The following is a 25,171-nucleotide window of genomic DNA, read 5'->3' as shown; positions in this document are numbered from 1 at the left end:
TAGGGAGATTTCAGGCTTCATTTGATGTAGAATCCACTTATTTGTCTTTTTAGAGGTTCATGGAATCTGAAAACTCTCCTCCAATAGCATTTTCAAATGAATCACCTTTCTTCCTGTCCTTTTAATGTCCAACTTTTACACCCATACAATAAAGAATACTATGGAATGAATTTATCTGGATCACAGTCACACATCCTTACACTTCGGAATATTTTCTCGCTCCTTCGTGGCTACCTTTCCCTGTCTCAATCTCCATCTGATTTCTTGGTTGAAGTCTTCCTTTTGAAGTCACGGAACAGAAAATCATGAAGTCACAGAATAGAACATCTTGAGCCATTTCAGTTTCTTTATTAAATTTAAAGCAGTTTAATTCCTCAGTAGTCACGACTTCTGTCTTCTTGCTGTTCAGCTGTAGTCCTGCTTTGGCACTTTCTGCTTTAGCAGCAGTTGTTTCAAGTCTTCACTACTTTCTGCCAATAATGTGATATCATCTGCATACCTTACATTGTTAATGTTCTTTCCACCAATATTCACTTTCTTCTAAATCTAATGCAGCTTTCCTTATGATATGTTCTGCATATAGACTAAAGAGACAGGGAGCATTTATTTATGGATTAATTACTCTGAGCAGCTACTGGATACTACTCATGATGAATAACACACCTCATTTCTCTCCTACCCAGTGCCTAAAGCAGTGCAAGGAATGTTTTTCAGCAGTGTGTTTTAGTTAATTAATTTTGAGTATTCTTTTAAAAAGAGGAAGAAACTGCCCATGGCTCTTTGAGGAACAAGCTGCCGTTCAATTACATTTTCTGTGTCTTTCTTTTCTCCTGGTTTATTTTGGTTTTCCCTAGGAGTGAAATTGTCTAGTATTTCCCCAAAGGAAAATCCCCTAGTATCCCCCCCCCCGCCCCCACTAGCAAACACCATGTCCCCAGTGACATCTATATAGTTATGAACCAATGCTGGATCAGACTAACAAACTCAACAGTGGTAAGTCCACCCTGGTGTTCCGAGACAATCATTGTTGATATGCAGACAAAGTTCAGGCAGAACCATTTGCTTGCAATAAATGTGCAACCACCACTCAAGAGCTTTACAGAGGTCCATATATTTTCCTTCGAGTTAATACTTCTTTTGTGAGAATAAGATCAGTACTCAATCTTCAATATTGTATTACTGCAGAAAAGTATTCCTTCCTCCCTCCCCACCTAAGGGGTGTAGCTTCAGAAAATGGCTTTCAGAGCAAGCACTGAAATTGCCCCCACCCCACCCCGGTTCCTTTGCCCCAGCACAGCCTCCACAGTGGGGCACTGGAGTCTGGGGAGAGCAAGCCACTCTAGTTGTCTTAACTGGAAGGAAGGAAGGAAGGAAGGAAGGAAGGAAGGAAGGAAGGAAGGAAGGAAGGAAGGAAGGAAGGAAGGAAGGAAGGAAGGAAGGAAGGAAGGAAGGAAGGAAGGAAGGAAGGAAGGAAGGAAGGAAGGGACGGACGGACGGACGGACGGACGGACGGACGGACGGACGGACGGACGGACGGACGGACGGACGGACGGAAGGAAGGAAGGAAGGAAGGAAGGAAGGAAGGAAGGAAGGAAGGAAGGAAGGAAGGAAGGAAGGAAGGAAGGAAGGAAGGAAGGAAGGAAGGAAGGAAGGAAGGAAGAGGGAAAATAGCCAAATAACATGGGAAGGGGGGATACTTATCAGCAGGGAAAACCCATATTACACAAAGACAGATTCACGTGAAGTTTTCTGGAGTGGGATATGGATGTTGTATGCTTTCCTCCCCCTTCAATTCTTAAACTGAATTCTTAAACTTCTTTAGAGAGGCTGAAGAACGTGAAAGAAATCAAAAGACTAAACTTTACTTCATTAACATTAGCCATGAGTAAAGCATAAAGCATAAAGAATGCTCCCAAGATATAAGGCATAACATTTAAGAAGCAGTCACTAGGTCATTTAAGGCATAACATTTAAGAAGCAGTCACTAGGCGTGGGGGAGGGGTGAGATGCATCACAGCCAGGGACAGCACAGCCCACCGTCTCCTAAGAGTCTTGCTGCACCACAGCAATCAACCCAACAGCAAGACTCCCCTAATCTCTGTTAAAGCACCCTATGCAGTTCAATGGGCTGTGCCAGCATTTTTGCCAGTGCTAAGTTCAGAAAGTTGACTAATGCTAACCCTGCCCCAGGCATGTGCCCTTCAACACCAGTGTGAGCTCCTACACTGGAGAAGCACTGCAACGGTGGTTGCAGGATCACACTGCTGCGTGGTTCCCCCACATTGGCATAAGTAGCCTGGTGCTGGTGTAAATGGTCAAAAGTTCAGCAAGATAAGAGAGCTCTTTACCCAGGGTAAACTGGTGCAGATCTCATAGAAGCATCTGGCAAACATAAGCCACATTCACAAGGGGAATTTAAGCAGACCACAGAATTTCTCACATCTGTACAACAAATGAAACTAAAACGATAACTAGAATGGCTTTCTTAAGAAACAGCTCTCTTCAGCATGTCTATTAACCCCATGCATAAGGGCATCTGGCCATGGCAATGCCCTTGGATAAGAAGTTCTTTAAGTTACTAGGAGTTGAATATTCTTATTTTACAGGAATTGTGAAAGGAATGAGTTTCAGGATCCATGTCTGTTTACCAGTGTACAGAAGGGGGAATCCTTTGAGAGTATGACATGGCTGCATTAAGGTCAAATATTTATTAAAAGGTCCCTTGGCCACTGCCTCTTACCCAGTCTGACATACAGCACATACTGCATCGAATCCCGAGGTTCTGTGTACAGGATGCTGCCACGCATGCTGAGCCAGATGATTGCGACTTCTGCGATCATGCAGCTGAGCAAAATACCCAGATAGCCTCTGCCATGGTCCACCAAATTAAGAGAGCACGTCTCATTGGGATTGTATGCCAGTCCGAAAAGCACCACAGAAAGAATTATGAACCTGCCATACACAAGCAATACACAGTTACCAAAAACAAATTAGTCTTTAGCTAGACATCATTTCCTTTCCTTGATAACCCTGGATTTACCACATTAATGATTAAGTAATGTTGGAGGTAAGGAGAGGACAGTCTGGTCAATATTTAGACGGCAAGCCTTTAGGGAGGAAAGTGCTTCTTCTTTCAGTTCTTTGATGTATTTTGTTTATTTTAAGCATTACACAAACAAGGAATTATTGGGTAAACATTCCCAACTTTATATATCTAAATGAAATAAAGTGTTGCCTAAGAAAGCTTATGCAAGATAAACTGGCTAGTCTCCAAAGCATCACAGCATTTTAAATATTTTATTTACAATGTAATTATTTTGCTGCCCCTTGTCAAATAAATATGATGGAGTCTCCAGACAACCATCACAGAAAATCACCCAGATTACTATATGCAGCTTGTTGTGGGTTTCTGAGCCCACAAGCAAATATCACGTTTACCCAACAGCAAAAGTATGTTCCATTAATGTCATCCATTTATTTGTGGCATATATTTAAGTATCATTATGATAGTACAATGGTGATGGTTTGCTAATGAGGATTTTTCCGCCCACACAGAGATTTCTGGATGACATTCCAGAGCACATTCTGTGTTCCTTTACATCCAGAGGCTGCAGTACCTTCCAACAGATATATCCAGTTTTCCATCACAGAAATGGGAAGAATAGTCAAAGCTTACATACTTTTATACATGCCTTTAGTACTACAAGAGCTGGGGGAAAAATGTAACAAGTTCATGCTGCTGCAATCCTGTATAAGGATTGCTGACATAATGGTACACATATTATATGAGAGAATGCCTGTACTGCAAAGGCAACACAATTAAACCATCATGAGTTCCCTGGCTTTTCATAAATTCATTTACAAGGGCCAAGTACCCTTCATCTTCTGAGGGAACACCCACTGACAATCTCATCTCCTCCAACTGAGTTCTCCAATAACTGCTTCGTTATTCAAATAGTTATACCATGACATTTCTTTGTGGCTCAAGGCAGAGTACAATTCTGAAGCATAATCCAGACAAGATGGAATTCCAAAAATTAAAAATGTAATAAAATCCCATTTTCTTATGCTTTGCTTCAGTTCTGGTTCTACAACTCTAATCCTACGGTACTGTTTACTGAATGTACCATCTATCAATTGTATTCGCTCACTCTGGCGGATTCTGCATGGGCAGCAGTGGGTTCATGGAAACTGTTTCTGCTGCCTCTGCAGTGGTTTGAACAGCGGCTGCAGGAGCCATTCAGGATCGCTGCAACCCTGGAGACAAGAGACAAGAGGCAGCGTGGTTCGCACAGAAACACTGTGTTTCCGTGCAAACTGCACAGCTGAGAATTCATGCTCCCACCTACCTGCCTGGCATGGCAGCTGCCTATTAGAGTATGCCCCTTAATGGCAGTCTCCTGGGGAATCTATCATAATGGTGGAGGGAAGGGGGTGGGGAGTGAACGTTCCTTCTTGCCATAGTTCACACAGGCAAGCAGGAAGCATTTGCAACTCGGATTGAAGGGGAAAAGTTGCCAAATTAGCTATTTTCATTAAACCCAAGTTCTGGCCACAAAAACGGGTTAGCAGGTGTTTGGGGCCTCAACCCATTTTAATTGGCTCATGCAGAACAGGCCTCTGTGTAATCCGCCTTGAGCGAAAGGTGGACTATAAATAATCTAAATAAATAAATAAATGTACCAGCCCCCAAAATGCTTGCAACTTAAACCCCATTAAAGGGCTTCACAAATAAAATGGTCTTACAGCACCTCCTAAAACATCTAAACACAGCAATTTCCTCAGAGAAACTGTTGCACAAGACGAGAGCCAACACTGAAAAGGAATGGGCTATAGTCAATGCCAATCAGGTCACTGTAAGCAGGGGTAAAACTAGAAGGTGGCAACCAGAAGGCCATAGTCACTGCACACATAACTTTGGAACTGCCAGAAACAGTTCCAACAAATGTGTGCTGCTCCTGCCTGCAACAAAGCCCTCATACTATGCACACACTCTCTTTTTTCTGCTCAACTTTTCTGGCATTCACAGAAGGCTGCAGGGAATGTAGTAATGATACATTATAACTGGCTACTGAGTCAAGCCAGTGTTTGTAGAGCTTTGAGGTTTCTCCACGTGGATCAGAGAGAATCCTGAAGGAAGTCAGGAGACTGCTCAAAATGCTAAATTATCCAGAGTTCTTCAAACTGGCTTTAAACTAGATCATCAATGAACAATTCAAACTTAATAACTGAACCATATCCAGACAAGATGGAGACGTGGATGATAGGCAGCCCAATCAATACAGGAGCTGAAGGCTGCCTTGTTTTGTATGATCCACACTCTAGAGGTGCTACCAGGATAGGTTCTGTCTGTGCATTCCCAGGGAGAACTCATGTCTATGGGCACCTCTTATCAACATGAATTAGTGTGTCAACTGCAGCCACTCGTGAAGAAGGACAACTCGGTCATTGTCACACATGATAGCCTCCACTTTACATGGGCAGCTTTAAAGCTCATTCAGAAACTTCAATTGATACAAAGCATAAGTAGAATCATATTACATCCATGCTGAAAAAACTTCCCTATATCAATTTGTTTTTGGAGCAGAGCAATTCCATGCAATTCATTCAATGCACTGATTTTGACCCCCTGAAACACACAGTAGTCTGGCTCAAGGAATCTGTCAATACATGAAAATCAACAGAACAATCCTTGGTTGTTGTAGTCTAGATTTGGATGGATGGAGTGGCCCTGATGTTGTTATCTTATCCTAAAGGAGTCTGTCAGGCCAATTCTATCGTTTCTTTAAAAAAGGATTTTTAAAAAGCTTCTTTTTCAATGTCTTTGAGTAGATGGTGGAATGCTTTTAAATGATGAACTAGCTTCTGAGAACCTATGAGTATGCCTATGGGTGCATTTCATTGTATTTTATTTCCTGTAATTATCTCAATGTTATGGTTGCAGCATTTCAAATGTTTTAGGTGATTTAGAACTGTTTAATGGTTTCTTTGTTTTAAAAAACCTCCCTGAGCGCTACACAAAACCACTTGGTGAAATGCAAACACATCAATCAACAATTAGCATAAAGTCTGGGTGTGTCTTGAAGACAGCTCCTTCTTTATGATGAAAGGTGTATAGTTTCCTGTGGATATACATTTGAAAGTAGAGGTGTCCTCCCATCACCACACTATATCCATAAAAACTATCGAAAAATGGTGTATACTGGAAGGGGAGAGTTTTGATAGTGTGGGGCAGATGACTGTTACCAACACATAGAAAAACAGCTGGCATATTATTTATTTTCTGCTAATCATTCCACATTTGTAGTAATTTGGGAAAAGACCATATGGCTCAATGGGAAAACATCTGCTTTGCATGAAATGACCCAGGCTCAGTTCCTGCCATCTCTAGAGGGAAGGACTGGAAAGTAGCGGACACGAATGACCTCTACTTGAGACACTGGAGAACAGCTGCCATTCACAGTAATCAATACAGACTTTGATGAACCAGAAGTCTGAATCAGTGTCAGGCAGCTTCATGTTTTCATATGTCTGCTACCTGATGGAAACTGTGGGTAATGCAGCAACCCACCTCTTGACAATATCAGCATGTCAGTCCAGTGCTTTAATATTTCCACTAAGTACCTCTTTGCTGCCTAAACATGTTAGAAGAGCTCAAACTCTGCACACCTAAATAATCATTCTGTCTTGCAGCTACCTCTAAAAGCTAATAAACACACCCAGTTCAGGCATATTCTTTGTGCCCCACGCCCATATAAAGAAGTCCATGGAAAAAGTAACAACTACTGCCCAATTGTATAATTTCTTCCTCCTGGATCCTCATGCGTCAATTCCCAACATACACATAAGAGTCTTTAGCATAGGGAGGTAAAAAAATCCAGCAATCCGAACTGACCTTGCCATGCAGTGGGGAACCCTACCATTAACCAGAAATGAAGGGATCAGAACAAAACTGAAACACTGCTCATCAGCATATTAATGACAGTCTTCTTCTCAGGTACATGTTTTTACTTACCAAGTGGTATGAAGGAGAAAGAGAAAGATGGCTGGCAAAACAAGGTCATCACTGCCTACAGACCAGCGGCGACGGAACACCACAATCCCTGGCATGGCTAGTGGGTCTGAGCAGGATTACTGGGCACAATGCTCACCTTCTGTAACAGAAGTACAAAATCATTTAAACTGACTGTTTCTAGCCATCACAATCAGAGGATTACGCCTAGTGGTGGGAGTCAAATAATTTAACAACCAGTTCCAGGGGTGGGATTCAAATAATTTCACAACTGGTTGTTTACAAGCACCATTTCAACAACCGGTTCTGCCGAAGCGGTGCGAACCTGCTGAATCTCACCACTGGGATTCATGTACTTCATGTGCTCTTCCTTGAGAACAGAACTTTTGATGATGACATTTTGTGCAGTTTTACCATTTTTTAAAAAAAATCCTGCCCCTTCCTTCAGGAAGCTCATTATTCCAAGCATGGGATTCATCCCATTCCCTCCGCAATACCCCAATCCCTAAAACAATCTTCTGGTAGGTTCATATGCAAGAAAGCGACTGGCCCGAAATCATCCAGGAAGAATTCTAGCTAAATGGGAATTTCAACTGAAGGCTACCCAAAAGAAGTGTTCAGTCAGCAGACTTAGAAGTGAGAGCACACAACAGCCACTTCCCTGGTGTACATATGTTCATTTTTTTCAACCCATCAGCCTTTGATTAAACTTATTTATTTTGGTTTTTATAAAATGTCAAGCTATGTCTTGAAAAAGCTAAAACTATTTTCCAGAGCCTAGGGAATGTCATGCTACAATAAATGTGCTCGCTTTCAGCATGCCCCTGGACTAATGGTTACTTTTCTGGCAGCACATTACTGTAACTACTCTTCTGGAATTTCCCACCTGGTTAAAACAAATTCTTGGACTCTCCGGATGCCTTGATGTAGTGCTATAGGCGAATGAACACATTTTCTGGTTGGCAAGGAAAACCCACTATAAGAATAAAGAGAAGCATGTTTTCAGAGGGGAGAGAAGATTAGCCAAACACAGGTGTATAATCCATGCTGACTGTAATTAATGCTTGCTGGATTCCAATTCACAAGATTAGCTAGAATCTTACTATAAAATTCTGTAATGGTAAGTGATCTCTTTTTGGGCATCTATGGAAGCTTTCACTTAATTAGTATTTTGGCGGTTTACATCCAGTTCTATACTCTGGTGTCCAGTGTGATCTAGCTATTCCTCTGCTGAACTGATGACTTGATAGTCCAAACTGGGCTCCTATGTCTATGAAAGCTGCTTAATGCAAAATTATGAGAAAGAGAAGATGTACATGTTACCCTATTGTCTATCTGGTAATGTTCAAAGTCAGAGAAGCACTGCTCAGACAAGAAAGTTAGTTAAGTACTTGCATCAGACTTAGCAGAAGTAACCATTCGTCCTGCATCATGTCCATTTCTGTCTTAACAGCAGTTGTTTACAGGCTGTCTGTTTATGGCCTTTTCTGCATATACAGCTTACCACAAATTTTTCCGGTGGACCTTGAGTCTTGAAAACATTTTCTGGGACAACTTGTCCATATCTCCATTCTCTCTGTTGTTTTCCCCCTTGTCTCTTTAGTTGCATTTATTTCACACTTTACAGATGAGAATCTATTATTCTTGATGGTGGTGGGATGCCATCTATGATGAAAACGACAACCCTCCCCTTCAGCCATTTTCTCCTCTCCCTCATCTTCTGTTCTCAAAAGGAATTTTTAATGGTTTTTTCTCTCTCTATCGCATTAGCAATGTCACGTAAGGGCACAGACACAAGCCTGATCAATTTTTATCAGCTTTGTCAATTTCATTCTGAATAAGACATGTCATGTTAAGGTAAAAATACAAGGTATCTGCAGTTAGGAGTGATTGAAATTGACAAGTGAAATTGTTTTTGCAGGAAGAAATTGACAAAGGAATGCTGCAATAAAACACTGTCACAGTGTTGTAAACTGTAGCTCTGCAATCAAAGCTCTGCTCACAACCTAAATTCAATCCTGGCACAAGTCAGTTTCAGTCAAGGTTGACTCAGATTTCCATTCTTTCATGGTCGGTAAAATGAGTACCCAGCTTTTGGAGGTAAAGGGTAGATGATGGGGAAGGCTATTAATGACAAATCACCCCATAAACAAAGTCTGCCTAGTAAATGTCATAATGTCACATAACCCTATAGGTCAGTAATGACCGGGTGATTTGCACAGGTCCTCTATCTTTACTTTAACAATACAGCCTGCCTTCTGAACTAAATGCATCTTCTGAGTTATCTTTAGAATTAGCCCCACTTAAGAGAACATTACAGTAATCTTGTAGCAAAGATAAATGTAGCCAGAGCAGCTATGTCCAAAAATGGGCAAATTTTCCTGGCTGAAAGAAGACACTTCTAAGTAACAATGCCAGCCTGTTTCTCCACAGATGGGGGCACTCTTGGACCAGCCCAAGTTCTTTACTGAACTGAAAGCTTCAGTGGCACTGGAAGAGAAATCCCCTCTAGAACACTACCTTTATTACCAATCAGTATCCCACCATGAATGCACTGATATATGGATCAAGTCCTTCCATAGATGGATAATGTTGCCATACTGTATTCTTACTGATAACACTATTACTGACCCTTGTTACTTGAAGTAATACTGGGGTGGGGTGGGTGGGGGTTGCAACTTAGCTTTCAATTTTTCTTTTGCAAGGGCAGAGGATACCAAAGTTATACTGACTTTAGCACTTGTCAATCCGGCCAGGATAGCACTGCCTATTACCACCATATATATATTACTACCATATATATATAAGTACTAAATTTAGTTATATAGGTATTTTAAGACTTACAGCTCAATCAAGAGTTGGGAGGTGGAGCATGCAGGGAGCAGACTAGCCACTATGCTGATGTATTGCAGGGATATACTGGTGGGATGCTCTGTACCTAACAGTGCATCTAGAAGTGATGACTATGATGTCAGGGGAGGGATGATGTGACAGGGATGCTGGCAACCCCATATGGGGCAGTAAGCATAGTCCCTTGCCAGGGTGCTGCCCTGATAGGGGAATGAGACACAACTTGAGTTTTTTGGGGGGAGTGACAGCTGCATATTGCACCGTGTGGACCTGCTGGCCAAGCCAATATAGAATTTATTACCTTGCAGGATGAGAGCCCCATGTAACAGCAGAAGCAACTGGAGCAAAAGAAGTTGGATCAGAAACAGTACAGCTGCAACTCACACAGTAGATAATGATCCTTTGGTTGGCTACTGTATGAGCTGCAGAGCACCTTGTGAGGGTGGGGGACCCACAGGCCCTACTAGGGCTCCACAAGCATGGATGCAGTGGTCATTGATGGCTGCACCACTATGCTGCTCATCATCACTGCACATCTCTCTCTTTAGTGTCTATTCCTGGGTCAACAGTGAGAAGACCTGGAGGACTGACATTCTTGGTGTGTTAATTTTTTTGGCTGACAGCCACTCTGAGCCTGACTTTAGTCAGGAAAGGGTGAGATAGAAATCTAATGAACAAACAAACAAACAAACAGGAATTTGAACCTAGGATAAAAAAAAACCTTGCGGATATGTGAGTTAGTTTTAAAAGGAAACCTTGTTGTGAGAAGCACTGAGCTGCTGGTAGATCTGAAAGTAATCAAATAGCGAGATGCAATGCTGAGAAGAAATAAAATATGGATTGCGCACATCACAGTCATTTTTGGAAGAAGGAAAATGGGCAAGTAACCCCTCTTTGATCCTTTTCTTTCCAGATCATTATGTTACTGTTCTTTATGCACATATAGTTCACAATTGGTACTCGTGAGCAAGGAGCCAGCCTTGCTGCTTGCTCGGTGAAGCAAAAAGCTGGGCTTCTTATTTGTGGGAAGATCTGCTGACTGGGAGGACTCCAGCATCCTCTTTGAAATGGAGCCATCTTTAGCTGGCAAATGGGCTGCATACCTTTCAACTGAGAGAGGTCTTGTTTCAAATGGGAGGCTGGTGCTCTCCCTGTAGCAATCTTAGTTAAGAATAAGCAAACTTTTCAGGGTGGTTGAACTTAATGTCAGGTGGCAGACAAGAGCATTTCCAGCCAGCCAATCTGGTGTTCTCTCAGTGTCTTCTCAGACATTGCAGGAAACAATGTAGGCAAGTGAAGTTGCTCTTTTAAAGGAACTTTCTCTCCACAACTAGCCTGGAAGTGTAAAGCAGTTTTGTGACTTCATCGGAGATATAATGCAAACACTGCCAGATCCTACCACGTCATACAGTCAAGAGTAACCTGCTTTGATGCCTGAAGTATTATAGCAATCATGTTTCAAAACAGAATTTGAAATCCTTTGGAAGAACAGTAGGAAAGACTATGTGCATCGAAGCTGATGGCACTGTTGGCATTACTAAGCCCTGAAAAAGGGAAAATAACAGCCTACAGGAAAATTCACAGCCAAAAGCTGGCCTGACTTTGTCATATACAATCAGCATGTACGCCCCTGGCAGCTGTGCCTGTAAGTGAGCAGGAGGGAGTGAAAACCACAGCTGCTCTTTGCTGTAAGATCTTTGAGAATAGGCTCTTTAGATACTGAAATTGGATGAATGGGGCTGCTATACAAACTGCAGTTGGGCTTGATTCACAGAGCAATCTCCTACATCAATTACTGTTACACTGTGGGCTGCAGGAAAAACAAGATAAAATTTTTAAACTTTTTTCTTAAGTGACCAGAGAGCTGAGTGAAGGTGTTACATGGAAAGAAAATATTACATGATTGCCTCACTTGGGATGGTGAAGCATTCAGTCTTTCCCCAAATCTGGTTAAACAGTAGTCCTTACAGAAGTGGTAATAATATCATCTAAGGTGTTTTCCACACGATCCAAATATCCCGGGATGGGGCAGTGAATGATCCCAGTTTGTGCAAGATTTTCACACAGTTCCTGGTCCTAATTTGGGGCTGCCCCGCAGCATTTCCTTTATCCCGGGATTTTCAAAAATTGCCAAATTGGCGGTTCTAGCTGGCAGTTCTTTTCAAATATCCCGCTGCCATGCAAACACTGCGAGAGCAGGACAGGTTGATTTTTCCTGCCTCGCCGCCTAATCTCCCTGCCCCAGCAGCCTGCCTCCCTGGCCTCCCCTTCTGATGTCATGTTCTTTTCACCCACTAACCTTTGCAGCCTGCCTTTCCCGACACATCCCCCCAAAGCATGTTTCCTGCTCATGGCAGCAGCTGGCCAACATTCCTCCTCGGTTAATGGGGAGCGCGGGTCCAAAATTTCCCCGTTCCCTTCTTTGTGCATACTGTGTGCTCGTGTGAAAAAAATGAATTTCATCCCAGTCTTAACTCAATTCCTTCATTGAAACGCACAGCCACGTGAAGGGAGGAGATGGGATAAAATCGCCCCAGAATTTATGATCCCGGTTTTACCAAACGATATTTGGATCGTTTCCAAACCTCAGCAAACAAAACCCTTTCTACGGCTTCCATGAATAATCCTTCCTCTGAGCCTGGGATTTTCAGAGGAATCCCACCTTAGTTTTATGATAGTTTGCTATATGGTTTTGTGTAGACATTGTCCGGGCGCGGGCGGAGCGATAGTAGCCGCCCCCGCGCCCGGACTGAAGCCGACGATCCTGAGGCTGGCTGGGCAGGGGGGTTCCTTGGGACCAGCGCGGAAACGCGATGAAGTTTCGACGTGAGGATGCTTCAAAGAAACGAAGCTCCGTAGCTCCGGCCGCGCCTGGAGCGCAGCTGAGCCCGATTGGCTTGGCAGGGACGTGCTGTAGCTGGGCAGGGGGAGGGTTTTGAGTCTGGGAAGGGGATTTAAGGGAGAGCAAAGGGAAGCTCAGGAGCTGCCGCTGCAGCAGGGTGACGTGGGAGGGGTGTGGAGTGGTGGAAGGGTCAGACAGCTCGTAAGGAGGGTGCGTTGGGAGGGTGTGCCGGGGCCACCTCCTGTCAGGCGGCAGTTGCTCGTCCAGTGAGGCAACTGGGTGTGGCACGTCAGCTGTCTAGTCCCAGCTCCGGCCCAGATTGAGTGAGGCAACTGCGGCGGGGCTGGGCCTGACACGCAGGGGGGGTTTAGGGAAGAGACAGCTGGAGAAGCCAGAGGGGGCAGCCTTCAACACCAGGCGCCCTGTGGGCTAAATTGTTTCTTGGCCCCTCGGGCCAATTGGAAAAGAACATCTCTGGGGAGGACAACCCCCAGGACAGGGAAGGAGGGAAGGTTCCATCGCCCAAGGGCCCTGCACAGGGAGGGGAAGCGCCACAGACATAACACAACACAATGGTTTATTTCAGCTATTGTTACTTTGTGAAGGTGGGATATGATTCACAAACAGTCTTTCAAGAATGCAGACTTCACTGCCTTTGCTGTTTTCTCTATCAGTCACCCAGTTAATGTTCCACCTCACATTGTGGGAAAGGCGCAGTAAGAGAACAAATAACGATTAACCCAAAATGTTTATAATTATGTGAAACTATAGTTGAAATTAACTTCAGTTACTAATCCAATAATACTCTAAAAAACCATTGTTAGAGAAGTTGCCTATGCATGGTTAGTAATGATAACTATAGTTAGTTTAATGAAACCATGACTTTGCATCAAGCCCATGTAACTTTCTTATCTTCTTCTGGGCATGCAGAAGAAAATTTTCTTCTATAGGGTGAAATGTTTGTAGACCTGGCTCTTTCGTCTTGGACTTTATATGCATCATGTAAGATAGCTATCAAATATATATCAAAGATATGCAATCATCATCCATTTCAATCAAGGAGGATCTTTACCTGAAGAAGTGTACTCATGCCCGCCTAGCAGGGAATGACTAGATAAAATCTTCTCAGGATAATCTCACTGTCCAGTCGGTGGGTGGTCTGGACATGGCAATGGGCATTCCCCCACCTCCTCCAGCCTCCCACAGGGCTCAGGAGCCAACATATGAAACCCCAGAGGCCTCTCCCAAGACACAGAGGCACTTACCCAGGTGGGGGAAGCTCCAAACAGCTCAGCCCAAGCCACTGCAAGCACATGGAACAGAGCAAGATATAGCAGAAAGACAACAAAGAACAGCAAAAGAACATTGGTTCCTACTATGATAAGCTTACATGTACCTGAGTTTATGCAAGAAACCTGAATGTTTATACATAGTTTTCTGTGATTGCAAACATATGAGTGAGTGAAGAATGCTCGTGTGTGCCTAGATGGTTTTAAAGATGGATGGGCATGTGATAGAGTACAGAGCATGTATGCACTGAAAAGCAAAATAGTAAAAAGAAAGTAAAGGGAAGTGGTCAGAAGAAAAAAACTGTCAAAAGAGAAGAGAAAGCCAGGAGAGTCAGATAGTAAAGAAGACAGAGACAGAGAAAGAACTGTTTTTAAAAGCAGCATATCACTGAAAACTATAACCTCAGTTTTTAAGTTTTAAAAATCCTACCTAAAACTATCCATGTATACAATCTCTATGTCAAATATGATGAATTATGATACATATATAAAACCATAACCACAGGGCCACCCATATACAAGACAGGATTAGCTAACATTTAGGGAATTTTGAGGTATGCAGAAAAATAGGAGTTTGTAAATTAACTAAAACATTCCCTCTCCAATGTCCTGATGAGGAATGACTCCAGGAAGCTCAGAATGTTAACAGCCGGTGAAAATAAGTCAAAGGGGGAAAGAAGGGGGGCAAATTAGCTTGCTTGGGTCCTTAAGAACTTATAAAAACTGGGGGAGGATTTTTAAAACTACTCTTTTGCCACAACAGTTTTCAGCACCCTAGCTTCTGTTTTCAAAGTGTGTGTATTGGTGTGCTGGGTACCACAGATGAAGAAGAGACAGGCCTGGAAGGGATACCTAGAGGCAGGAGAAACACCTGAGGTATGGAGGAAATCTCTGCTTCCCATTGCACTGAAGACAAGCTAGTGAAGACCTTGGCCTCTGCTTGTAAATTGCCTCCTTGCACAGTTCAGTACAGATGCAAACCCACATGCCGTTGCCATTGGCTTCCCTTCAGCCTGAGTTCTAAAAGGAAGAACTGTATTGGGAGAATTGCTTTTTCAATGTATCAATGCAATTTAAAGCACCATTGAAATACTTAAAGCTGATGTGTTTTCCAGCGTACCCAAACCCACATTCCCCCCTCAAAGGGACACATAAAAGCCCCTTTGTATCTGGAGTATAGTTGAAAGGCACAAACAGCAACTCAATTGAAGCCAAGCAAGTCTAGGTCAGGTCAGTGAAAGGAAATCCTACATATAATGCCTGGAGTTTTGCGATGGAAATAAAAAGAGGAGACTCAAGGTAGCTTACAAATCCTTCCCTTCCTCTCCCCACAACAGACACCTTGTGAGGTAGGTGGGGCTAACTGTGTTCCAAAGAATAGTGACTAGCCCAAAGTAACCCAGCAGGCATCAGTTATAGGAGTGGGGAAACAACTCTGGTTCACCAAATAAGAGTCTGCCACTCATGTGGAGGAGTAGGGAATTAAACTCTGTTCTCCAGATTAGAGTTCGCTGCTCCTAATCACTACAACATGCTGGTTCTCAAGGTGAGATATAAGTGAGATATAAGTGAAAATAAATACTTTTAAAATGAAAAACAAAAAAATCCCCTTGTATTTTAACAACAGGGAAAGGGACAGAATTAGCTTCAGAGGACTCTCAAGACTAACTTTACTCACATATCATTCCTTACATTGCAAATTTAAAAGATTGTAAATACACCAGATGTGCACCCAAACATTTCTTGCGATGCAAAATCAATATATGTGTGCTGCATTGCTTTAAATGGATTCCAGTCTGCATTGGGATGTATATTAGGGACATGCTGCCAAGTACACATTCCACTGAAAAGAATGGAGTGTGGATAGAAAACACTTGCACTTCTGTGCACATACTTATTGATTCCTGAAATTCCTAAGACATCAAATGATACATAAAAGGAGTATCACTTCTGAGTGCAGTTTTTCTTGGTTAGATCTTCCATGTTGTCTTTTTTCTCTTGCATTTCATGGATCCTACTCCTTGTATAAACCAAATTATGATGGTCAGATTGGCCATTGAATTCTATACAGGACAATTATTTAAGCTAACAGAAACCAACAATAAAATACCTTATACCTTATTACAGTAAAAAGGCGGCTACTGTTTTGACAATATCATTTTCAGATACTCTTGGAGGCACCTCTAGAATTCATCTTAGATTCTATAGATGAGTCTATAATGACTTTTGAAAATAACTGTAATAACTCTAAATAACTGGTTGCTATTGAGACTGGCCCTACTATGTCTATGCTGATTTTGGAAAATGGTTCAGCCACTAGTAGAATAGGTTGTGAATCGACTTTTCTTTGTCCTTCACCTTGCCCAATAGCTGGCACGCTGGACAGGACCGGCAAAAGTCTCATATATTCCTCCCCATATTTGGCCAGTAGAATCTGGTTTGCAGCCGATCACACGTCTTACTTATGCCTAGATGTCCTGACATAGGGGTTTCATGGGCCAGTAATAACAGCTGTATGCTATATTTCCTGGAGACAACAAGCTGTTTTTACTTTTCCCAGACAGCAGAACATTTATGCCTCATTGGTCGTTTCTGCATGGTCCAAATGTAAGAAGTTTGGCCAAGAAGTTCGCAAGGTTCCCTAAAGCTGGTTTGTCCCGCAATATTTCCTTCATCTCGGGATTTTCAAAAATTGCCAATTTGGTGATTCTTTTCAAAAATCTTGCAGTGAACCCGCTACTGTGTAAACACCACAGGACAATTTTATTTTTCCTGCCCATCCCCCTGATCTCCCCACCTTGCCCCACCTCTTGAACTCCCCACTTGACGTCTTGTCAGTTTTCAACTTTGCTGAGCTGCCAACTGTTGCAACCCACCCTTCCTGAAGTGATCTCCAAGCCAAGGACGTAGGTAAGGGGGGGGGGGGGTTCTCGTGTTCACACCTCCCCCATTGCATGTCCAAAGCTCCACCCCCCCGTCTGTGGGGTTTTTTTATTTTTAAAGTGGTTTTTTTTGTTTTAGGCCTGCAGGGGGTGCAGTTTTTAGGATAGCAGCACCAAAATTTCAGGCTATCGTCAGGTGACACTCCTGATAATACCAGCCAAGTTTGGTGAAGTTTGGTTCAGGGGGTCCAAAGTTATGGTCCCTCAAAAGGGGTGCCCCATCCCCCATTGTTTCCAATGGAAGCTAATAGGAGATGGGGGTTACACCTTTGAGGGTCCCATGACCTTTGGAACCCCTGAGACTAAACTCCTCACCTCAAACCCCAAGTTGATATCATCAGTAGAGGAATCTCCCAAAGATACCCTGAAAATTTGCTGCTGCTAGCTTAACAATTAGTACCCCTGGACAGCAGGCACCAACCAAATTTTCCCAGATTTCCTCTTTTTAAATCCACCCCCTTCAGCATGGATTTAAAGGGAGAATCTGAGGTCCCCAGTTTAAACATTGAAAGTGATGCTGTTTCAGGGTGGGGGATAATCCACCCCCAAACAGCATCACTTTCAATATTGTTTTATCTGGGGATCTCAGATTCTCCCTTTAAGGATTTAAAAGGAGAATCTGGTCTCCCTAATTTAAACACCATTGAAAGTGATGCTGTTTGGGGGTGGATTCCAGCATCACAGCAGTCGCCCATGGGTGTGTGTGTGTGTGTGTGTGTGCGCAAACCTCACATTTTGCACTGACCTCCATTTTCCCAAGCTACCCCTCTGCCTGGAGGGGAGAGAGAAGGGACTGTCGGCTGCCTGCTGGGAGCCCAGCCGGTGGGGGAGGCGGGGCGGGCGAGTCACGGGAGTCTGCCATCCCTTGCCTCGGAGAGCTGCTTTTATAAGCACTTAGGCTGGGGGTGGGGCTTGGGGAGGCATGGCCACGCCCCCAGAGGCAGGTGGGGGGTGGGCTCACCCTCGACCCCCCCATAAAAAAATCTATACCTACGTCACTGCCCCAAGCACATTTTCTGCTCATGGTATTGTCTGGGTGCCATTTTGCCGGGAGTGCCATTTTGCCTGTTTTCTTTTCTGTACATGTACTGGTTGCTCAGAGTGCATAGCTAGGGAGATGTGCACTTTGGGCCAAATGTTAATGGTCATATCAGGGGGGGGGGGGAATCTCTTGTTCTCCACAAAAAGATGAGAACATGAGTGGAATGTGATGTGATGCTGCGCCCAATGTTTTTTGCTGCCGCTTGCCATGTTGAGGACTGCGCTGAGCCCTATCCAGAACTGAAAAAAGGTGGGGGGCCTTGTTTTTCCCCCACTGCTGCCCCAAAACAACAGCCAATCAGAAGGTGGGACACCAGGGATGTTTGCGCATGCGTGGATATGCTTGTGGTGTAAATACAAAAGACCCGGGCTTATGCAAAACAAACTGGAGTATTTCCTCCCGGTCGTCACTCGAATCCTTCACAGAAACGGGCAGACATGCAAAGGGAGAAACTGGGATAAAATAGACTTGGATTGTAAGATACCGATTGTAGCCTGGTAAATTGTGCTGTGCAGAAACAGCCATAGAAATTCTATAGAGTCTCTGATAGAGGACTATGAAAAGACATGGTTGTTCAACTGTCACCTCCTGAGAAGTTTCAGTCCTTAGCCAAAATTCTCACAACGTTTCTTCTTGTCTCTGTTCATTCAGAAATTCTGCAACATGGATTCCCTGAAACAAGCTGCCCATATCAATCACACTAGGCTCATTTTGTAAATTTTCTGCTAGATGGCTACAACTGGTATCCATAGCAACCTCTAGGTTTCTGGCCTAGTTTGCTGCTCTGAAGCCTGACTTTGTGGCCTACTTTTGGTGGCCACATTTACAGTTATTGGCTATTTACAGTTTCTGGCTATTTACAGTTATTACAGTTATTTAAAAATATTTACAGTTTCTTGTGACTTTTGAAAATTAGTATATATAACCTTCGGAGGGGGTATTCAATTGCCCCACCCTATATTTCACTAAAGAAAATGTATAACTGATAAAATTTCAGTTTGTTGCAGATTTCTAAATCCTTTGAAATAAGACAGACTTTCTAGTTGCTGGACAGCTTTGAGTTAGACTTGCACTCAGAGTGTCAACTCTTGGGTCCGAAATCTAGAAGGAACAGAGTATTCACCCAACTTCCCTTTCCCCTTCAGATTTCCCCCCAACTGTGGGATCACTCCAAAGAGTATGGCGGTTTCCGCATGGCCAAAAGACAGTGTCCTAGGGACGGAAAAAGCACCATCCCTGGGGTGCTGTTTGCACACCTGGCGTTGCTGCATTGCAGCAGCACCATGTGCCGGCCCCCGAAATGGCGGGAAAACGGCGCTTTTGAAACTTGCTCAGGGAGCGGGTTTTTCCAAAAGCGCCATCTTCCATACGGCGTGGTGTGAACCACACTGGCGTGAGGGCGCTGCTTTCGACCCCTCTGGTGTGACAAAGACACTTATCTTTGCTTCCTGTGCAGCTCGGGACGGCTGGAAAGACACGCCCACACTGCCCTGGGCAGCGTGGGTGTGTCTTTCCAGCTGTCCCGAGATGAACAGGAAGCAAAGGTAAGTGTCTTCCTCACACCCTGGGCGGCTCCATGCGGAGCCGTGAGAATGATACCAACGCTCCACCGGCTTAAATGAAGCCGGGGGAAGCCAGAGGTAGGGAAGCCGCTGCCTCTGGCTATGCAGAAATGGCCAAAGAGAGTTTGGATTTATACCCTTTCCCTCTCTAAGGTGTCTCAAAGCAGCTTACAAACTCCTTCCCCTTCTCTGCCCATAACAGACACCTTGTGAGGTAGGTGAGCCTGAAAGAGTTGTGAATGAGCTGTGACTAGTCCAAGGTCACCCAGCAGGAATGTAGGAGTGGGGAAACACATCTGGTTCATCAAATAAAAGTCAGCCATTCATGTGGATGAGTGGGGAATCAAACCAGGTTCTTCAGATTATTGTTCACTGCTCTAACCCACTACTCCAGACTTTCAAAGTAAATCTACCTCAGAACTAGGGATGGAAATTCTTTTCCCATACAAAGTTTAAATTTCTCTTCTAGCTAGAGACTGGTCCCTCTGTGATACTATCTCTTTCACTCATCCAACACCCTCAGTTCTACACCTATAGTTCAGGAGACGAACTAACTGTACAACCTGAGCTAGGATTCTTTCACTGGACATTTATTTTCCTCTTGACTAGAGTAGGGTCCTTTACCCCAAATACGCTTTCTCTGTCAACACCACTGGTCTATATACAGAAACTAAACAGCTGAAACCTCTGGTTCCAAGAGTTCCAGCCCATAATCCTATCAACAGCTCTGACTGATTTCTAAACTCCCCCTTCTCTCAGCATGTCACTCATACACAAAGACTCTGTGAAGAATTAACCCTTCACAGTCTGGTTTTTCTGCCTCTGCATGATCCTAACTTTGAAGTAGCATTACATGGAATTGAGTTTTTATACACCATTTTCTTTGGGTCCCCATTTTCAGATATTTTTGGAGGCACTTCTATAATTCATCCTTGATTCTATACAGCTCTCTATAATAACTTCTGAAAATAAGTTACCTAAGCTACTGAACTGTCACTGTTTTGAGAAATAACAATGACTACCTACATCATGCTGTCTATGCTGGACACTTTCTTTCTTTCTTTCTTTCTTTCTTTCTTTCTTTCTTTCTTTCTTTCTTTCTTTCTTTCTTTCTTTCTTTCTTTCTTTCTTTCTTTCTTTCTATATCATGTTATCCCTTACCACCATCAAATTCTTAGCTTTTCCCTTCCCATTTACTCAAGATCAGCATTTGTTCAGCTCTCCTTTCCTAGGTTGTAAATATACCCGTATATACTCGTGTATAAATTGACCTGCATATAAGTCGAGGTACCTAATTTTACCACAAAAAACTGGGAAAACATATTGACTCATGTATAAGTCGAGGGTGGGAAATGCAGCAGCTACTGGTAAATTTCAAAAATAAAAATAGATACCAATAAAATTACATTAATTGAGGCATCAGTAGATTAAATGTTTTTGAATATTTATTTTCTATTTCCCAAAGAAAACAGTAAACTAAAAAAAGCTTCCTGGGTGCAAGGAAGGGTCAACTAAAAACAATATGGTTCTCAACAATAACTTTAAAAGTACAAAAACCTTAGCTCAACCAGCAACCAAGCTAAAACACAAGAGTTAAAAATTCTTTCAAGAACTGGATTTTTTGGTCAGGGTGGAATGTTTATGTAAGCAGTAGCAACATTTCCAAGTATCTTTAGGAGACCCTCCTGATGAAACCACCCAGGTTTGGTGAAGTTTGGTTCAGGGGGTCCAAAATTATGGACCCTCAAAATGTAGCCTTATCCACTATTAGCTCCCATTGGAAACAATGGGGGATGGGGGCACCCCCTTTGGGGGTCCATAACTTTGGACACCCTGAACCAAACTTTACCAAACTTGGGTGGTATCATCAGGAGAGTCTCTTGAAAAATCCCTGAAATTTTGGTGCCGCTAGCCTAAAAACTGCGTCCCCTGGTGGCCAACAAAGTAAAAACCCTAAAATATTTTTTAAAATATACTTGACTCGCATATAAGTCGAGGCGGGCTTTTTCAGCACAAAAATGTGCTGAAAAATTCGACTTATATGCGAGTATATATGGTACATGTATTTCATGACCCTCCTATCTGAGCAAGTAGTTATAATATAATACATGCCTAGAATTTTGTCACCATTCATAATATTCAGCAATGATATTTCACAGAAATTTTGAGCCCTCCTATCACTTGTGTATAGGGATAAAAGTAGCCTTGAGAGAGGATATCCTTTTAACTTTTGCAAATATAATATTTACAATATGACTAATATCTGAACTCCTGTTCTTGGTTTATTAAACATAACATGAAAATGAACAGAAAAGAGTAGTTTCACTTGCAGCTAGCAATTTGATCTTTCAGCAAAGAAGTTTCTGGTTTCCTCAGCATATAGATAACAGCAAAGCTAAATGAAGAAGTCTTATTAAAATATAATGCAAAGTTCAAGAAAGAGTCAAACCATGTTTTATATGTGAGAAATCCAATGATTTAGGAACCTAGTAATGTATTAAAAATTTGGAGAGCCTGCAGAAATCTAGAATTATGAATCCTGTAAGACACAAGTGTCAAACTCGCGGCTCTCCAGATGTTATGGACTACAGATCCCATCATCCCATGCCAGCATCATGATGGCGGGGGATGATGGGAACTGTAGTCCATAATATCTGGAGGGCCATGAGTTTGGCACCTATGCTTTAAGAAAACAAGCGGTAAGAATACTTTCACATTATACACACAGTATCATAGCTTTTAATCCACACACACAACCTCAGCCTTACCTACATTACAGGGTTGCTGTCAAGTGACGCAGGTATGGATTTTTTATGGGGTGGACTTGGGGGGGGCGGGGCCATGCCCCCACCCACCCCTGAGGGCGTGACCCTACCTCCCCAAGCCCTGCCCCTGGCCTCAGTGCTTATAAAAGCAGCTCTCCAAGGCCAGGGACAGCAGACTCCCCTGCCCCGCCTGCCCCATCCCCGCCACTGTCCCCCCCAAATAGCATCACTTTCAATGGTGTTTAAACTAGGGAGCCCAGATTATCCTTTCAAATCCACCTTAAAGGGAGAATCTGGGGTCCCCAGTTAAAACAACATTGAAACTGATACTGTTTTGGGGTGCATTCTCCCCCACCCTGAAACAGTATCACTTTCAATGTTTAAACTGGGGACCTCAGATTCTCCCTTTAAATCTATGCTGAAGGGGGTGGGTTTAAAAGGAAAATCTGGGGAAATTTGGGGGGGGGGTGCCTGCTGTCAGGGTTCAATTGTTAAGCTAGCAGCACCAAACTTTCAGGGTTCCTTTAGGAGACTCTCCTGATGATACCACCCAGTTTGGTGAAGTTTGGTTCAGGTCCATAACTTTGGACCCCCAAAGGTGTATGTTCTATTAGCTCCCACTACCCCACTATTAGCTCCCACTACCATCTTCTGTTAGCTCTCATTGGAAACAATGGGGGATGGGGCACCCCCTTTGGGAGTCTATAACTTTGGACCCCCTGAACCAAACCCGGGTGGTATCATCAGGAGAGTCTCCCAAAAAATCCCTAAAATTGTGGTGCTGTTAGCCGAAAAGCTGCGCCACCTACAGGCCAAAAACTGAAAAAACACTAAAAAATACAAAAAAACCACAAACGGGGACGGAGCTTGGATATGTAATGGGGGGGTTTGAATCTGGGAACAACCCCCCTCTCCTGACCTATGTCCTTGGTTGCTGTAAAGATAATATGGAAAAGAGGAAAATATTGTAAGCTACTTTGGATTCCCACAGGATAGAAAAGTGAGGTATAAATGAAGCAAATAAAAATAAAAATTCAGATTAATTAAACTTGAAAAACCATCAACCACGGTTCTGTGCTCACAGATTAAAATCTCAGTTAATTTACTGCCTGTATTAAAGAGATGCAGAAGCCTGTTTCATGCCTTAACCACCCTAGCTATATGGGTAAATTACCTCAAGGGTTAACTTATCCGTTAATTGTATGGGTAAATTACATCAAGTGTTAACTTATCTGTTAAATGATGATGAGTATGTGCCCTGAGATTTAAAACAGTAACAGGGGATCATATGTCAGACGGACTTTGCATCTAGATTAGAGCTTGAACGACAACAGATGAAATCACAGAAAGGTTTTTATGTACATAATGCCAGGGATAAAAATCCATGTTAACCCCTCCCCCCTACCCCAAACGTGTTGAAACAGAAAACTGGGTTCTTGAGGTGACAGAGAAAAAGGGTGAGCAACGGGAATAAGAAATGCTTACATAGCATGCAGTCCAGTAGAAGCACATTCTTCTGGCTCAAGAAGGCGTCTTAGGAAAAGCTGTATGTTCACGGGTGCATACATCATGAGCGAAGAAGGAATCAGCATAATCTTGTAGCCACTGAAAACACAGGCAGAAAAGGAAAGAACACTTTGTAACTGTCAGCTGACAAAGCCAGCCATCATCACCACCATCACAGTTATAACCCCCTCCCTCCAAGACAGAACTTTCACTAATTCAGTTGGAGATACACTATAAAAATCAAGTAGGATTCATGACTTCTCCATCCCTTTTTCACATTTGCATTAAAATCTAGAAGGGAATTATCTCATTTCTAGCTCCAGGGAGATGTGTTTATGCATTGTGGGAAGTAAGACTAAAGAAAGAACATGCAATACTGGCACTCATAGTGACACAAAAAGGCTGGGGAAGGAACTCTCAGACAATAAGTGCAGTCGCAACATATAAGCCATCTTATCTCCTCCATCGGAAAAATCAGAGTAACTAAATGCAGTGAAGCAGCAGTGATTTCAGAGTACCTAAGATCCTCTATAAGTATTAGAAATCCTGTTTTCTTTGCAATGGATTATCAGCAACAGAAGTGCTGGAAAAAGACTGGAAGGGCTCTAGGCCATCAGTCCCTTTTTTGGCACAGTGAAAACAAAAGAACACACAGAAGGGGCCATTTTCTCGGTAAAAGAGGAAATTGACTTTTCAAAAGAAGCAGTGTCTCCCAGGCTTTTTCAGTCACTGATTCTCTATGAAGCATTATATGGGGTATGGCAGAAAGTGGAGGAGGGGGCAATACTGCAGGGTGGAGGCTTAAAGAGCCACAAATGAGACCTGCTTAAATGGTATAAAGAGTTTAGATCAATCTAGGAGATTAAGTTAAAGGCAGCCGGTTACTAGATCAGGCATTAGTGGCAGAGTACTCAAATAAATACAAATGCTTGAAGACAAGTTGTAGAAACTGGCTTACACATATCCCATTAGACTTGAGATATGTCTTGTGAAGTACTAGCACTGCTGTGCCATTAGTCCAAAGTTACTCATTCCCAACTATTTAAATGCAGAAAAGAAATTAATCACATGTTCAGTTTAAACAAGAGAGGCTCCACGGCTTTGCTATGCAGAAGGTCCTGGGTTCAGTCCTGTCATCTCCAATAAAAAGATCTCAGGCCCTAGGTGTTGAGAAATATATGGGTAGTCTTAGGGCTAACTCTCACAATAGAGTCCTCATGGCCTCCACAGGAGCTTTGTATCTGACGTGCACTAGGAATTGCTTCTCTGCATATGGTGCCAGTCAGAGCCATAGGGGTAATACTATGATCATGACTGCAGCATACACAGAGAAGGGGTTTCAGCCTTCTTCTCCCCACTAC

At 43.0% G+C, this 25,171-nt stretch overlaps 1 protein-coding gene across 5 annotated transcripts in view; it reads right to left on the bottom strand.

Annotated features, from left to right (window-relative positions):
• DAGLA (diacylglycerol lipase alpha) overlaps positions 1-25,171 on the bottom strand; it is a 126,431-nt gene that overhangs the window by 40,808 nt on the left and 60,452 nt on the right. For all 5 annotated transcript variants that reach the window (XM_048483812.1, XM_048483811.1, XM_048483815.1 and 2 more), the window contains 3 exons: positions 23,790-23,909; positions 7,016-7,154; positions 2,741-2,952 (listed from right to left, as the gene is read on the bottom strand). In XM_048483812.1, coding sequence (XP_048339769.1) covers positions 2,741-2,952; positions 7,016-7,110 — 307 coding nt within the window. In that variant the 5' untranslated portion in view covers positions 7,111-7,154; positions 23,790-23,909. The remainder of the gene's footprint in view (positions 1-2,740; positions 2,953-7,015; positions 7,155-23,789; positions 23,910-25,171) is intronic.

This window comes from Sphaerodactylus townsendi, linkage group LG02, assembly GCF_021028975.2.
Source record: "Sphaerodactylus townsendi isolate TG3544 linkage group LG02, MPM_Stown_v2.3, whole genome shotgun sequence".
Taxonomy (NCBI): Eukaryota; Metazoa; Chordata; class Lepidosauria; order Squamata; family Sphaerodactylidae; genus Sphaerodactylus; species Sphaerodactylus townsendi.
This window is presented reverse-complemented; position numbering and strand designations above follow the sequence as displayed.